This window comes from Epinephelus lanceolatus, chromosome 2 (genome assembly GCF_041903045.1).
Source record: "Epinephelus lanceolatus isolate andai-2023 chromosome 2, ASM4190304v1, whole genome shotgun sequence".
Lineage (NCBI taxonomy): Eukaryota > Metazoa > Chordata > Actinopteri > Perciformes > Serranidae > Epinephelus > Epinephelus lanceolatus.
In genome coordinates, this window is record NC_135735.1 from 23,348,172 (window position 1) to 23,363,379 (window position 15,208).

Here is a 15,208-nt window from a genome sequence, read left to right on the forward strand (position 1 = left end):
TGAAAGTTAATTTTGAGAAAACACAATGCATGTAATGAGCAAAAATTGACAAGCAGTCCCCTGAGTGTCCAAAACTGACGCTGGAGGGGTGTCACCTAGAGTCCCTGCAAATAAATATACCACCACACACCTCTTGTGGGCCATAAGTGATGATTAAGAGCATTTTTTATATGAGTCTCTACATTGTTTTTTATGAATATCCTGCACAGTATATCTCTAAGGTAATTGGCAGTGTTACTGTAAAGTGAATGCCTTTGAAAGGTGCATATATTGCTTTGTTCCTTGTTAGTTTATAACAGTAAAGCATGCTGGTCTTGTATGCACACTGTAAAAATCAGTATATAGAAGTTATTATGGAGTTGCGACACAGGACTTGTCTCAACCTGACGAAGTGTGTAGACCGCAGACATATTCACAGTTTGTCTCTGTTTTGTCTCTCCTTTCTCTCCTGCAGTCATACTTTGTCACCGACTATGACCCCACGATTGAAGACTCTTATACCAAGCAGTGTGTGATTGACGAAAGGGCGGCCAGGCTTGACAGTAAGTGCACTTTGCTGAACAAACATGACCAGAGTAAATACACACACACACACACACACACACAAAGTCTACACACCCAGGCTATTTGTGTGTTTCTATTGCATTATACTGCACTCGAGGAATTTCTTTGCAAAAGTCTATTTTGCTGCAAGTTATTCTTTGTGTGTGATTTACGTCGCTGTGTGTGTGCGCACACTCCCTCTAGTCCTCGACACGGCTGGACAGGAAGAGTTTGGAGCCATGAGAGAACAATACATGAGGACAGGGGAGGGCTTCCTGCTCGTCTTCTCAGTCACTGACAGAGGAAGGTGAGTGACAATTCTCGTCATGTGCAAACGCATAGCTACGAGCTCGCTTCTCTGTCTTTCTCTCTCTTTGTTTCTGTTTGCACATCTCTGTTTACTGTTCACAATTGCACTCACTCTCTCTCCCCTCCTCTGCCTCTCGCTTCACTATAACCATAAATCTTGCAGCGATACTCTCACTTGTTGCCGCCTGTACTTCCGGACCCCCTCGCTGTTGTTCTTGTTGTCATTTTCTTTTGTTCTTAACATTTCTCCCTCATCCTGTTTTCTTGAAGTCACTTATTCATGTACCTTAACTTCCTGTTTAAAACCTGTGTGCTGTTTAGGCAGTACTACATGGGCTAGTGTAGAGATGAGAGACTAGAACTTCATAACTTTTGAACTCTTCTTGACATTAACTGTAAACTGTATGTATTGGCACTAACAGTCTGTGAAAGTTCCCAAGGACACCAGGTTGAATGTTGCACAAGATATCTAGAATATTTCCATTTGATGTAATGGCGCAGTCAAAACAGTGGGTTTTATGTATTTCACCCAGTGTAAACATGAATTAGCTTTCATCAAGAGGTGGTACAAGCCAATACAGAATATACAGCAAATCAAACTGTCAAAACAGTGTGGAATAATATGATTTTTCTAAATTTAAATGCCAAAATTTTAAAGATTATTATCCAAAGGATTCCAGTCCTGGTTGATTTGGCAACACCTGTGGTAACTGTGGTAACAGAAGGGGCGATTCAATTCTGCAGCACAACTCGAGCTGCTACCATGTCAGAAATCCAATAGAAAAGCAGTTTACAGTGCAACCAAGCCAACTCAGGTTGTTTTAATAAAGTGAAGAGTGAACAGGCTGTTATCAATAAGAAAAAATTGCACTGCATTACTTGCATGCATTGTTTTCTTATCAGTCTCTCGTGGTCAAGATAGGCAATCTGAATCCACCACAAGAATGGCGGACTCCTCCACTACAAACAGAATTTACCCAATACACCAAATCACAGTTTACTGTGACGTTCAGGTAGAAACTCCTGCGTCCCCACTGAGCAAATGCTGCCTCATTTGATTAGTTTTTAGCCACCTACAAATATCAGTATTACTTTAAGTGCACACCATGTTCAGAATATTTTCACCACTTAACCTTACTGTCAGTAATAAAACAGTGGTTTTACTTTGCAGAACATGGGAGTAGCTAGTCGACCACTGCCTCGATTAATTTATGTGTAAGGTAAAGCAGGGAAAATATTGCAGATATAGCGTACATTTAAACTGATACAGATTTTTTAGGTGGCTAAAATATATTTTGCTGCAGCCCCCCATCCGTAGCAGTACATTGCTTAGCTTTCGTGTCGGTAGGTCTGACTTATCAAAGAAGCTAGCAAAGCAACATAGTGCATAAAATAAGCACAGCAGAAACTTCAGATAGGTCGGACCACCTTGTCTTTAAATATTACAGTTATGCCTGAAAATGACAACAGGAATATACTAGCCAGTTTCATGTGCCAGTTGTCTACCAGGAAGTGACTGAAGTGACAGAGCTATAATAACTGAATGTAAATACATTAATTGTTGACCATAAACAGTATCACAAAATATGGCTCTGATTGTATGAAAATCTCACTAGATGATAAGGGCTGATTTCCCTTCTATGTGGCCTGAGTCACCTTTGAAATATTTTTCACATTACACTATATAGTATTCTTCTTGCAGTCTGTCTGTCACACCCCATCTTCACTGTCTTTGTGTCCCTGCCCAGCAGTGCAGTGAGCTGCATTCCCCTGCCCCCACCCACAGCCCCCTCCCAATGTTTATGTTGTAAACAGTCTTTCCTTCCTCCATTTATATTAGTCAAGTCTTTCCAGATTTACTATGTGCTCACCAAGCTGTCTGCGGGCCCGTGGCTGGAATGCCGTCCTGGGTTTGTGGTTGGATTCTGCCTGTTTTTTTTCTCCCCCAGATTGACATTTTTATTTGCTCTTTGGTTGAAAAAGTGCACATGGCCTTTATATTATAGTGGGACAACGGTCAGGTCAGTGCACGGAGCCCAGCCTCAGACAAACACATTTTATGTTTCTGTAATAGCGTGGCTGCCTTCTTTTTTCTCTTGGCTAACACATTCAGCCCTCCAGTCTGATCCACAGTGGCGGTGACCCCAACTTCTGGGTGAAGGGTGTGTTTGTGTGCATGGGTGGGTCATTTAGCAACACTGCGATGCCGGGCACGTGTGCTTTTTTATATGAATGCATCTGCATGTAAAAACACTATATAACCTGTTTGTGCAGAAAATACAACCTAACACTGTGATGTGTTTTACAGCTTTGAAGAAATCTACAAATTCCAAAGACAGATTCTCAGAGTGAAAGACAGAGATGAATTCCCTATGATCCTTGTAGGAAACAAAGCAGATCTGGAACTACAGAGACAAGTAAGTCCAACAGATTGCAGAGATCTGAACCCACTGACTAACAAAGAGATGATATCAAGCAGTCTGGGGGACTCGCATTTGCATATTTGAAAGTGGAAGCAAGCGCTGCAGCTGCAGCAAAGCTGCCAAGATACAACAGGATGTGACTGAAAGAATAAGAGAGGCTGTAGAAATGGTGGTGTCAGGAGGGGAGGATGGATGGAGAGAAAAGGGAGTGTGATGAAATGACGAATTTGATGCTGCTGGTATGCAGTTGATCGTCACTTCCTGTAGTGAAACCACACCACCCCCTCATGGTGAGAAGAAGCCTTACAGGCACAAGTAAATAATCATCATCAATGGGTTTTATTCACTGAGATCAGCTTTAGTATTTCAAGCCTTAGTGTGAAATTAGCTTGTGTTGGCTTTTACTTATTATTTATTCTATCTATGCTGTCGACACATGACCTAATCAGCTTGATGGTAGCTCAGATGCCCAAAAACATAACACATAAAAGCACTTAAAGTAATAGTATATTTATCACGAATAGATTTTTCAACTTTATGCCATTTGACAAACACATTAGTACATATTTCCTTATATCAGTGTTGGAAAAATCTGGTTTTATCTGGTTTTTACTTAACATTTTCTCATTTTTGTTAACTGGTCTGTAGCCATCAGGGAGTCGAGCTTTGGATCTAATTACTTCTGCATTATTCAGGTCCAGATTTTCTGCACAGCTGTTTAAAAAAAGAGGCCGTCCCACATGCATTCATACTAATTTAAGTGTGTAGTAACTTTACACTGGAGAAATCACAAAATGAGGTGCAATTTTTAAAAAGAAGGACATGCATACAAAAAATTGCTTCATCTTTTTCTGTAATGGAGGACAAAGCGATTGTGGTGTTGGAACAAATGGTAGATGATATTGTGAAGGCTCAGGAGGAAGCCTTGTTAGGTCGGAAATAAGAAGTGGCGGCGTAAATGTAAATATTTAATACTTTGCTTGGATATATTTATAGGTGAGAAAAGGAAAACAACAAAGTTCTTCTTTCAGTGTTATTAAGGGTCACTTTCACTTGGATGTGAAAGTCTGAACATGTGCACACTGAATTCTTTATACAGTGTCATGTGCACTTAAAGTATGTGGCACACATTTAGTACTACAGCAGTATTGCAGTAAATGGTCCATTAGTCTTTGCTCCTGCAGGGATTATTAGTTAATACAGTAAACAATGTTGAATATGTAGGGCAACTTATTTAAACTGATTTTAGCTAGAGGAGTACAAACTAGGTGCAGCAAAAGGGATCTCAAGGTCATGACAATTCAGTTTTAGTCATAAAGCCCAATATTACAAATTACAATTAGCCCTCAGAGGGCTTTACAGCACACAACATCCTCTGTCCTCTGACCTTCACAGTGGATAAGGAAAAACTCTTTAATGGGGGCAAAAATTGTCAGAAACCTCAGGAAGTTTGTTTCAGTGTGTCATAAATGCCTGTTCATTTTTAGGGTTTATGGAAGATGCTTTACATGTGTTGTACCTAAATGTCTTCATTTTGCCGCAGGTAACCCAGGAAGAGGGCCAGCAGCTGGCTAGACAATTGAAGGTCACATATATGGAGGCTTCAGCCAAAATCCGTATGAACGTAGACCAGGCTTTCCACGAGCTGGTTAGGGTAATCAGGTAGGTGATTCATAAAGGCATCATGAAGATCTTTTAGTGACTCAGGTTTGCTGTTTTCCAAAGGTGTAACAGTGGCTGAAAAGATGAACATTCATGCACTTCTGTTGAAACCGTAAATAATGCAGGATACAGTGAGGGCTTTTTTCATATGGAACATGAAATATTCACGACTCAGGGTGCCCTGGTGACACCTTGGTGGCCGAGGGATTAAATCAATGACCATGAATCACAACGCTCCTGGGTACATCCTGTCAGGGACCTTTTCTGTATTTCTCTTTCCTTTTTTTTACTGTCATTTATCTGCTGTCAGCTCCCCAATAAAGACATGGATCCTAATCATGAGTACATAAGCAACAACCAGATACCAAGTTGTGAATTAAAAAAAAACATCCTTTGGCATTATGTATTAAGTTTAACAAAACTCAGGTGATCTGCGTCATCAGGACTGTGATTGTTGTTCAAACAGATTTGACAACCCCACAAATGACATCATTTTTTTTGATCCTATGACCCCCTTTACACCTGGCAGTAAAATGTGTTATGGGTGATCATATTTGCAATCGGATAGTGATTGACCACATGAAAGTACAGGTGTACATGCACCCAAAAATTGAGGATGGATTGTGATCCAACCGGCCAAACCACCTTTGGAGGTGGTAAAGGACGCATTGTGACCACTTTAAACACAAGTGTAAATGCAGTTGTGTTTTCAATCCACAACTACATGGGTGGAAATGTGTAATCAGGCACAACTGCATCAAACCAGCAAGGCAGCAGACGTTAAAGCTGTCAGGGGCACACAGTCCTCTCCTTCACTTGATGCTGACACCACTGGGGCACTGGTCTCCCTCATTTGTGATCCATCCTGTCAATCACTGTCTATACAATTATGTAGGCCTGTTTCATGAGACTGTTCCATAGTTTAGGACCAACAACTGAAAATGCTCGATCACCTTTGGTTTTTAACTGGGTACGTGGAATTGAGAGCAGTGATTGGTCACCAGATCTTAGGGGTTGGGAGGTGGAATAGGGGATGAGCGGTTCAGAGATGTAAGCAGGAGTGTGCCCATGCACCGCTTTAAAAAACAAAACCAAACAAAAAAAAAAAAAAATTAATTCTGTTCTTCATTTGTAACCAGTGAAAAGAGGCCAGTATCAGGGTGATACGGTCTCTCTTCCTGACACCAGTGAGGAGTCTTGCTGTTGCATTTTGGAAGGAAAACCAGAGTTTGCAAAAGTCCAGTGTGTCATGATAGTTCTGTTCTCTCCCAACTCCCAGGAAATTCCAAGAACAGGAATGTCCACCGTCGCCAGAACCTACAAGAAAAGAGAAAGACAAGAGCGGCTGCCATTGTGTGATCGTCTGAGTCGGCCTTATCACTGTAACTCATGCAGCTACTCTCTACAACCCCACCCACTCTGCCTGACATCACATCCTAAGTGGATGACTGACCGCTGCCTTCTCCACGTGCATGACTTCAGACAGCCTTTTCTGAGATACTCTGACCAGGAACTGCTGTCCCCAGGACATCACTATGGACAACTGACAATGCCAAATTTTAACACCACTCTACCTTCAGCCGTAATCTAATTCACACGAGAGAGTCCCCAACACTAAACATTGCCTTCTAAATCAGCCTGACAAATTAATGTTTTGTACTCTGAAGGACTTCTCTTGCCTTGTAGTGACATTTGTACTTGCTACCGAGATTGAATGAAAACTATATATCCAGAATGTTAATGAGTTTCTTTAGTTTTCCGGTGTCTGACCAGAGCAGAGAGATTACCTTATGAAGCTTTGTGTATGTTGTGCCATATCCACCTTTACTCCCATGTGCTAATCTGCTACTGTACATATGTGACATTTGTTGTGATTTTCAAAGTGTACTTCTAATGATCTATTAAATCACCACAGTACAGTGTGTGAGGTTGAGTTTGGTTTTACATATATGAAAGTGAATATATAAGTATGTATATAAATATAAAGCCTAGACAGCCCTTAAAGCTACAATGATAGAACTTTCTGGCATTCTGCAGTGGATTCTTCTTCTTCGTCTGTGGTTCCTGCTTTCATCTCAATTTGCCAAATATGGAGTGTCTACTGTATTTGATTTTTTTTTTAAAAAAGTCTTATAGATTGAAGCATTCTTATCCTCTGCCGTCTCCTCAATGTACTGAAAGGTGGCGGTTCAGTCAGAATTGGACGTCATGCATTGTCTCAGATTTCTAAGAAGCGGTAGATGCATTTATTAGTAGCACATTCTGTGTCTTTGACGACTAACATAACTTCAGATCGAAACACTGAACACTGTACGCTCGCTATTTCACTTTTAGATCCACTTGTTGCAAATCAAGAAGCTTTCAGAGTTCAGTTCAGATCATTCCGATGTAATGCATCTTTTCTGTCAAACATTCAGTCTATGATATAGATCAAATTACTGTTATATCATTCCAATAACACAGTGGCAATGTTTTTGTTTTGTGTCCTTGAGTTATTCTGTTACGTAACTTTCTCCCCCCCTAAATGATCTGTCACTTGGAAAATAAGTGGAAGCATTGAGATGCACATCATAAAACAGCCATTCTCCAATGGGACATGAACTCAGCGGACCTGCCACCTGTGGAGCTCTCATCGCCACAGACACAATATACTGTTCTGCCTTCCCTCTCCACTTGTGTACTTCTGTTCGGGCATATAAATGAAGTACTGCAGTTTGTTTTTCACATCATCATCTTGTAATATAAACAACATGAAAATCAGATGATGGAAGTAATGGACTTGATTAAATGTTTCTACTCTACTTTTATACATTATTTTCTTATCAAACTAGTTGACAAGTATTTTTATATGTTTATAAGTGAGTACACATTCACAGCATAGCTGTGTATATATGTAAAGAGGAATATTTAATTCTCTTGATTATTTTAAACTGAAGATGACTGTTGGCCCAAATTTACACAATTGGCTTATTCACCCAGATGTGACCAAGAATGTAATATCTTGTTGTGGCTTAGTTGTGGAGAATATATTTATCTTTGAGGTGCTCACCTCCCGCTCAGAGCGTAAAATGCCATGTCAGGTGGGAGAGGGTGTTTAGAAATGATTCTGGTCTTTACATAGGAGCTTAAAACCACATGAATGAATTATTATAATCACTGAGATTTGAAAGACCTACTTCCCATCTTATTGCAAATCCTATAGTGTACATCCAAATCATACTGTTCTTTCTTTTTCTTCCATATCAGTGTCTTTTGCCCTGTGTCTAGCTTTTGGTGCTAAAATAAAATCTGTCATTGAGCCAGATGGGGTAGAGAATCTTTCTTTTAGATTCAAAAATAAAAGCTTCACAGACCTGAAGCTTCCATATGGAGCCTTGTGTTAGAGAAATCAATATTATTTACAGCATGACTGGTGTTAGAGAATCAATATGACCTCTCATATCCCAGAAAACAATGAATTTCCAAAGGAGAATTCCTTCTGTATGATCTCCTTACAATACTATCAGTTAGTATAGATCCAGATTGATCTACTTTGGTTTAAGTTGCACACAAACGGCATGTTTCTCTCTGGGTTGTATTTGTTTTGTGCATGTCAGAGTGAATATATATATTTATATTTATATGTATATATTTAAACACACAGACACTCAAACATCGTACAGACCTCTTGCTTCTTCCAAATAAATGCCTTTGAGAGCAAAAGTAAACACTGAAAGTATACAGTGTATACAGTCTGATGACAGACATCACTGATGCATGCATGCATACACATATTTGACCACAAGGGGGTTGTTTTGACCAAGGAAATGTTCTTAAATGCTTCAACCACTCTAGATAAACACATAACATGGAGACATTTCAACAGGTGGCAAATCAAAAGAAGAACATGCAACATATAGTTTTCGTAATGATGATGGGCACTTGAGCAGCGTCAGTGCTCCTTGGAATATTTCTACAACTCTGTTAGAGAGATGAACAATATTCCTCCAAAATATATTCCCTCAATATGTATTTTGATGAGGTGGAGATCACCGTCAGTCCAAAATTTCCCAAAGATGTTCATATCTGATGGCTATGAAGTCCATAGCATGAGATTCACATCATTTTCACCCTGATCAAACCATCAATAGTAACCTCTAAAAGCTTACTCCAATGGTTCGGTAAACACATCACGTAGAGCTTCGCCAGTCTGAGTCATGTCCCTGCTATCCTTGACAATATGTGTGATTTTTACAGCTCTTTTCTCCTTGTGAAAAAGAGGCTTCTCTCTTTTCTGACAGAGCATGTCATCCCTCTCCACAGCTGTGCTTTGCTTTCAGTCCTTTGTTACTGGTGGCAGAATGTCCTTTGTGACTTTCGTACATTTAATCATTGCCTGTGATGGTACTGTGCAACTGCAAACTTCCAGGCTAATTGGTCTCATGTCCTGAGAGTATATAGCATCCCAGCTAGTCCTTGCATGTACAGAGAGAATCAGAATTTAGAGGTACAGTGTGTAGGATATAGTGACATCTAGTGGTGAGGCTGAAGAACAGATACTTCTCCTGTGTGCCCAGTGTGACAGAGAACTATTGTCGCCGATGCAAAAACGTGAATGGCTCTATCTAAGGCCAGTGTTTGGTTTGTCCGTTCTGGGCTATTGTAGAAACAGCTCCATGGACGAGGTCCTGCTTGGTATATAGAAGTAAACGGCTCATGCTAAGGTAATGACAACACAGTAGTTATGAATATTGTATTCAATTTTTGCCAATAGGTGCCCCTTAATCCCACACACTGGACCTTTAAGATTAAACACCAAAGGTATCCATTAACCTGTTTTAATAATTTTGGTGTTGTGGGTGTAAAGATATCACCTGGCATCTAGTATTTAACACTGAACAATGCTAGTGATTATGAGTAAGTATAAAGCAAGTAACGGTTCCAACTGCACTTATCATTATCAGCAATTGATATCTTTTTGCTCCTTCAAAAAAGTCAACATGGAAAGATGTTAAACAGATGGACCTGCACTTATAAAGCACCTGTCTGGTCTTCCAACCACTCAAAGTGCTTTAACAATACATGTCATATTCACACATGCACATGCACAGGTGGCTGAGGGTACCATACAAGGTGCCACCTGCTACTTAGCTTAAATGCCCTCAGACTCTGATGGAACAGCCATCAGGAGCAATGTGGGTTCAGTATCTTGCCTGAGAATACTTTGACATGCGGGCTGGAGGAGCCAGGGATCAAACTGCTGATCTTTCGATTAGTGAATGACCCACTCTACCTCCTGAGCCACAGTCGCCCCTAAGAAAGAGAAGGACATCCGCCAGTCTTGGCTGTGGTAAAGACACAATATATTAAAGTTGTAAGCAGCACTGAGCCAGGGCCAAAGCAGAATGCAAGTATTTGGATGCTATTTGGAACTCTTGGTGTTCTTTAAAACTGAAAAATGAAAATGAAAAAAAGAAAAACGATTCCTCATGGTCATCACAATATGCTGATGCTCTACTGAAGTATGTAAATCCACTTTCGGAAACATTTTATATAGCTTATATACTTCAGTGAAGACGTGTTTCACATGATTATAAGTGTACTGAATTTTTACTTTGTTAAAGACCTGGAATGTATTCCATGTCTATGTATATTTTGCTCTTCCTGAGGTTTCTACCATTTTTTGGGGGGAGTTTTTCCTTATCTGCTGCGAGGGTCCTAAGGACAGAGGGATGTCGTATGCTGTAAAGCCCTGTGAGGCAAATTGTGATTTGTGATATTGGGCTTTATAAATAAAATTGAATTGAAATGAATTATTAATGTATACACAAATACTGCTTCTACGTGAGAAGTGTCAAAAGTTATCTAGACTCACAAGTCAGTCTTTAGACGCTTTATCAGAAGGCGGAGATCTCTGATTGTCTGGTGGCGAGACTAAAAGTTATCCTGTAAAATGTCCACTGTACAAGCATGAAAAATACATAAGCACATGTCTGGAAGGTTTTGAGAGATGGGCAGAAACAGGAGGGTGCGCACACCTCGTTAGCAACTACCCAGATGCAGGTGGAGAGGGAGGTCACAAACTTAAAAAAATCCCAACAATTTAACAGCTCGAATATAATCCAGAAAAATAGCACTCATCAAACTGCTTTCCTCAGGTGTCGTCAAAGATTTTGGTGAAAATTGTAGGATGCCACTTTCTGTGGGATTCAAACCCTGGACCTCTGTAAGGCCACAGGAGGCAACTTACTCACTGCACCACATGTGCAAAAATGGTATTTTTATCTTTTTTATTTTAAACTGCTTACAACAGTCAAAGTATCTGTGGAGACATTTTAAAATAAATAAATAAATTACACATCATTCTACTGGTATATTGGTAAATATTTTTGTGACAATTCTTTGAATATTAGATAAAAAAAAGAAAATGTGCATACAAAACAAATAACAATTATTATGATTTTTTTTAAGTTTTGAATGTGAAATGTCTAGAAAACTATATTTCTTGTAATAAGCCACACCCACTTCAAGCAATCATTTCCAAACTTTGTGCACTGACAGAGTGATGACTTTAGATGGTGCAAACAGAATTTTGTACAAATCGCTGCAGCTGATTAGAGGATTAAAAACTTTCTGTGGTGCCCCCAAGTGGCAGAATATCTTGAGCTCGGACGAAGTATCTGAACACGTGCACCAGGTATGGTTACAATCACTTAAGCCAATGTTGATTTATGAGCATTTATGTAAAACTGAACATTAAGACAGGTTTAAAAGATAATTTCATAACCGTATAAAGGATTGACAAATGGATATTTCCTTGATATCTTTAGATCAGTGATGTCTGTAGATGATTGCACTGGCAAAGTTTCAATGCAACTGGATGAATGGTCTCTGACTGGTTCTCAAAAATAGGATTTAGAGGAAATTGAGGAAAAAGTCATAAAATTTGACATTTTTAGAGCAGAAGACCATTGAAGCAAAGATGCAGAGGAATTGAGAGACTGAAATGGTAAAATATATTTTGACTCAAAGCCAAGCTCTGTTCGAGATTATTGGAAAAACACGTACCTAACCAGTGGGTGGAATTTGCATCCCACCTGCCAATGTTGGTGAGTTGCCTTTTTTGCAGCATCAACACTTTTAGCAGATAGAAATAACACAAAAGAAGAATAATGTGTTGAGCGGGTGTCGCTGCTTGGACCCCTAAATATAGACAAAAGAAAATAAGGTAAGTATGGGAGGGTTGGAGGACCTCCACAGCTCTGGTGTCCTTTATGTTCATTTGTTAGCTTAACTAAGAGCTACTCAGTAGCAGATACTGGGACTCATCGAGTATTAAAATGGCGGCTCAAGTGGATTTCCTGCACACCCTTTGCCCTCATTCCCATCTTCCCTCTCTGGATTGGTTCACTTAATGATAGGTTACTTTAAAGTGTCTCAATGTTTACACAAAATCACAGTTGTGCAGACATCCAATTAGTGATCCTGGAGAAGCAGGAGTCTTAACCTGCATGCAGTAAGCAAGGCAAGGAGCTGTGTGTGAGCCTGATCCTGTGGAAAATACAAAAATTGGGCCTTTTCTAATTTACATGAAATTACATCCATGGCCAATTACCTCTTCAGAGTGCACCCATCCACACACAGTTTGATTCAGCATTTGAAAAATAAATGAACAGACAGAACAGTGCTTGTGGGCTACAGCACAGCTACTATCTGCCTTTCTGTATTGATCAGCAAATGAGTGGGGAGGTTAATTGCTATTGGCTATCAAACAATCACGAGATGCCAATAATCAAAATACACAAACCACAGTTTAATCCACTGAGATGTGGCGTCAGCTCAGACTTTTGACACAGTCAGTGGGGAAATTACCAGTAAAAAAATAATCAGCGTTGTGTGGGTCCGCGTGAATGAAATAAATCAGCATCCGCGCGCGCACCGTGAGCTGAGCTGACAGCTCGCGCGCCCCTCTCTGTGGTGGTATAGCCCATAGGAGAGCGTCTGTCTCCGCACAGCCTCTCTGCTGCTCATTCACTCGGCTCCTCTAGTTCGTGTTTGGCTTGGGTTCAGTGAGGACGGAGAGGGGAGGCTTCACGCTCACATTCGGCCGTCTCACCACCCGGTCCAGTCCGCTCAGTTCGCCGGAGACATGGAGGGAGTCAGCAGCAACAGGAGCATGTCTTACAGTAGGTGGAGCTATGACAGGTAAGCGAGCTGTCCCCATAATAACAAGTGGAGCCTACGTTTGAAACGCCAGCTTTCATCTTAAGTCTATTGCGTTTGGTTTATTGGTGGGAACTCCCCCCTCAGTTTGGTGACAGGTGCTGATTTGGACAACAGAGATGTGATGTGAGTGTGTAAGTAGCCTGTAAGCATCATACTGTGTGTGTGCTGGCTTCCCTCTGTGTCTGTATGTCAATGGTGTATTTACAAATCTCCCATCATCCAACACAGCCCACCACAACATTCATAGGAACAGATTTGTCTGTGTCTCTCATAGTACTTTTGCTTTTCCATAATACTCCATCTATCTATCTATCTATCTATCTATCTATCTATCTATCTGAAACTTACATGTGCTAGAGAAGTGACAATTTTCATTTACTCAGTAGTCCAATACCCATCCGCACAATGGCAGAATATCTGTGTACACAAGCTAAAGTGCTTCAATCACAGATCTGGACTCATTAGTCAGCAAGTTGGCAGGATACGTCTCAGCAGGGAGTGTGACTGTGATCAAGACCTCACATTTTAGGACAAATTCTAAGAGACATGTGGAGTATGAACACAGGGAGCTCAGATGATTAAAAAACATGGAGTCACGGCGGTCCTTGACAGTAGCTGGATTTCTTAACAATTTTTTTTGGAAGGGATTAAAAATAGAGGCAAGTGGAGGATTGTTTTCCGAGATGTGATCTATGAGACATTTGATAAATAAGTATCGTGAAGGAGGACGACAAAATGTCCACTTTGTGTGTGATGTCATCAACATAATGTCAGAAATAAGTGTGAATGAGTCAGTCAGTTTGAATAGTCATGACTTGGGAAAATGGCTCTTACATGGAGGAAACACACTGTAATGTCCAATATGAAGAAACACATTTCTGCACAAATGCATCTCCCAAAAGCACAAATATCTGTAGGAATACTTCACCAGCCAAGACATATCAAGACATACAGTACCTGATTAGCTGACCAATTTCCTCCTCAGCAAACATTTTGAAACACAATGGATGGTTGTGGAGATACTGTGGCTGTATCATTGATCAGCAGAGGCTCCATCAATAGGGCAGGTTTTACCCTAACAACCCTGTTTATGCTGGCTCGGACAATATAATTGGTATTCTGAATCTGTGCTTGGACATCCCAAGAGACTGCCGGTAGAGCCAGTGGTATCTTAACCTCCTAAGATTTCACTGAAATCATGTTTACTGTGTGCAAGCAGCTTTGGTCTGTAAGAGATGCCAGAGTCTGTGCATTAAGTGTTGTTTGTTTTCACAGCAAAATGATATGTTATTTTTCTCCCCCAGAAAACCAATAACACCTCGTGGTATTAATTCACTTTGCAGTACGTGTTTGACAAATGTAGGTGAGCAGCTTTCACAGAGAGATAGTCATACTGGAGGCAATTAAATTAGAGCGGACTATTTTAATGAATTATTAACTCCATCTTGAGGCCAAAATCAATCCAACCAACACCAAATTGTAATGTTAATATAACACTTTCTTACAGGCACAGGATATTAGCAACAGGGGTCAAATTGAGGCTACTGGTTTACGCCTTTATCTTATACCCTTTGTCCACCAAAATTAGCGAGTACATGCACGAAAACCCATGAAGGATTGGTGATAGACTTCTTTCCCATTGCCAGTAGACTAGAGCCTTGTTCAGGACTCTGCAGTAGATGAGTATGCATTTCTGTTTTTTCTTGCTTGTGTGTAACATTTAACATCACAAACGTGCAAGACAACAGGTTAATAAACAGTAGGAACCAACCAGTAGCATGGAGGCCACCGAAAATGTAACATGGTTACATCTTTATTATATCTCTTACTTAATCAGTCTCTCTTCAATGCATTCTCACATCGACCATGTCACATATCGGCGTTTGGTCATGGAACTTCAACATCCAGATGCGACGTGCAAGGTACCCTGGGTGCGTTGGTTGTTGGCGTTCTGGTACAGAGTTATGCCTTTTACAAGTATTGTGTTCTTTCACAGGAAATTTAACGTTTACATACAGTCTCTATCAAAATAAACACACTACGTGCAACAAACGCACATGGTTAGG

General features: G+C 40.3%; 2 protein-coding genes across 4 annotated transcripts in view; both read left to right on the forward strand.

Annotated features, from left to right (window-relative positions):
- Positions 1-8,241, forward strand: part of rras2 (RAS related 2) — a 42,587-nt gene extending 34,346 nt beyond the window's left edge. Inside the window, exons 2-6 of the mRNA XM_033628863.2 lie at positions 455-542; positions 748-850; positions 3,161-3,269; positions 4,819-4,937; positions 6,217-8,241. Of these exons, the coding sequence (XP_033484754.1) occupies positions 455-542; positions 748-850; positions 3,161-3,269; positions 4,819-4,937; positions 6,217-6,304 (507 nt within the window). The 3' untranslated portion in view covers positions 6,305-8,241. The remainder of the gene's footprint in view (positions 1-454; positions 543-747; positions 851-3,160; positions 3,270-4,818; positions 4,938-6,216) is intronic.
- A 4,657-nt stretch (positions 8,242-12,898) lies between these two features.
- The window catches only part of tub (TUB bipartite transcription factor), an 88,802-nt gene continuing 86,492 nt past the window's right edge, over positions 12,899-15,208 (forward strand). For 2 of the 3 annotated variants that reach the window (XM_078175439.1, XM_078175442.1), the window contains exon 1: positions 12,899-13,121. In XM_078175439.1, the coding sequence (XP_078031565.1) occupies positions 13,066-13,121 (56 nt within the window). In that variant the 5' untranslated portion in view covers positions 12,899-13,065. The remainder of the gene's footprint in view (positions 13,122-15,208) is intronic. The other variant, XM_078175440.1, reaches the window with a different exon arrangement.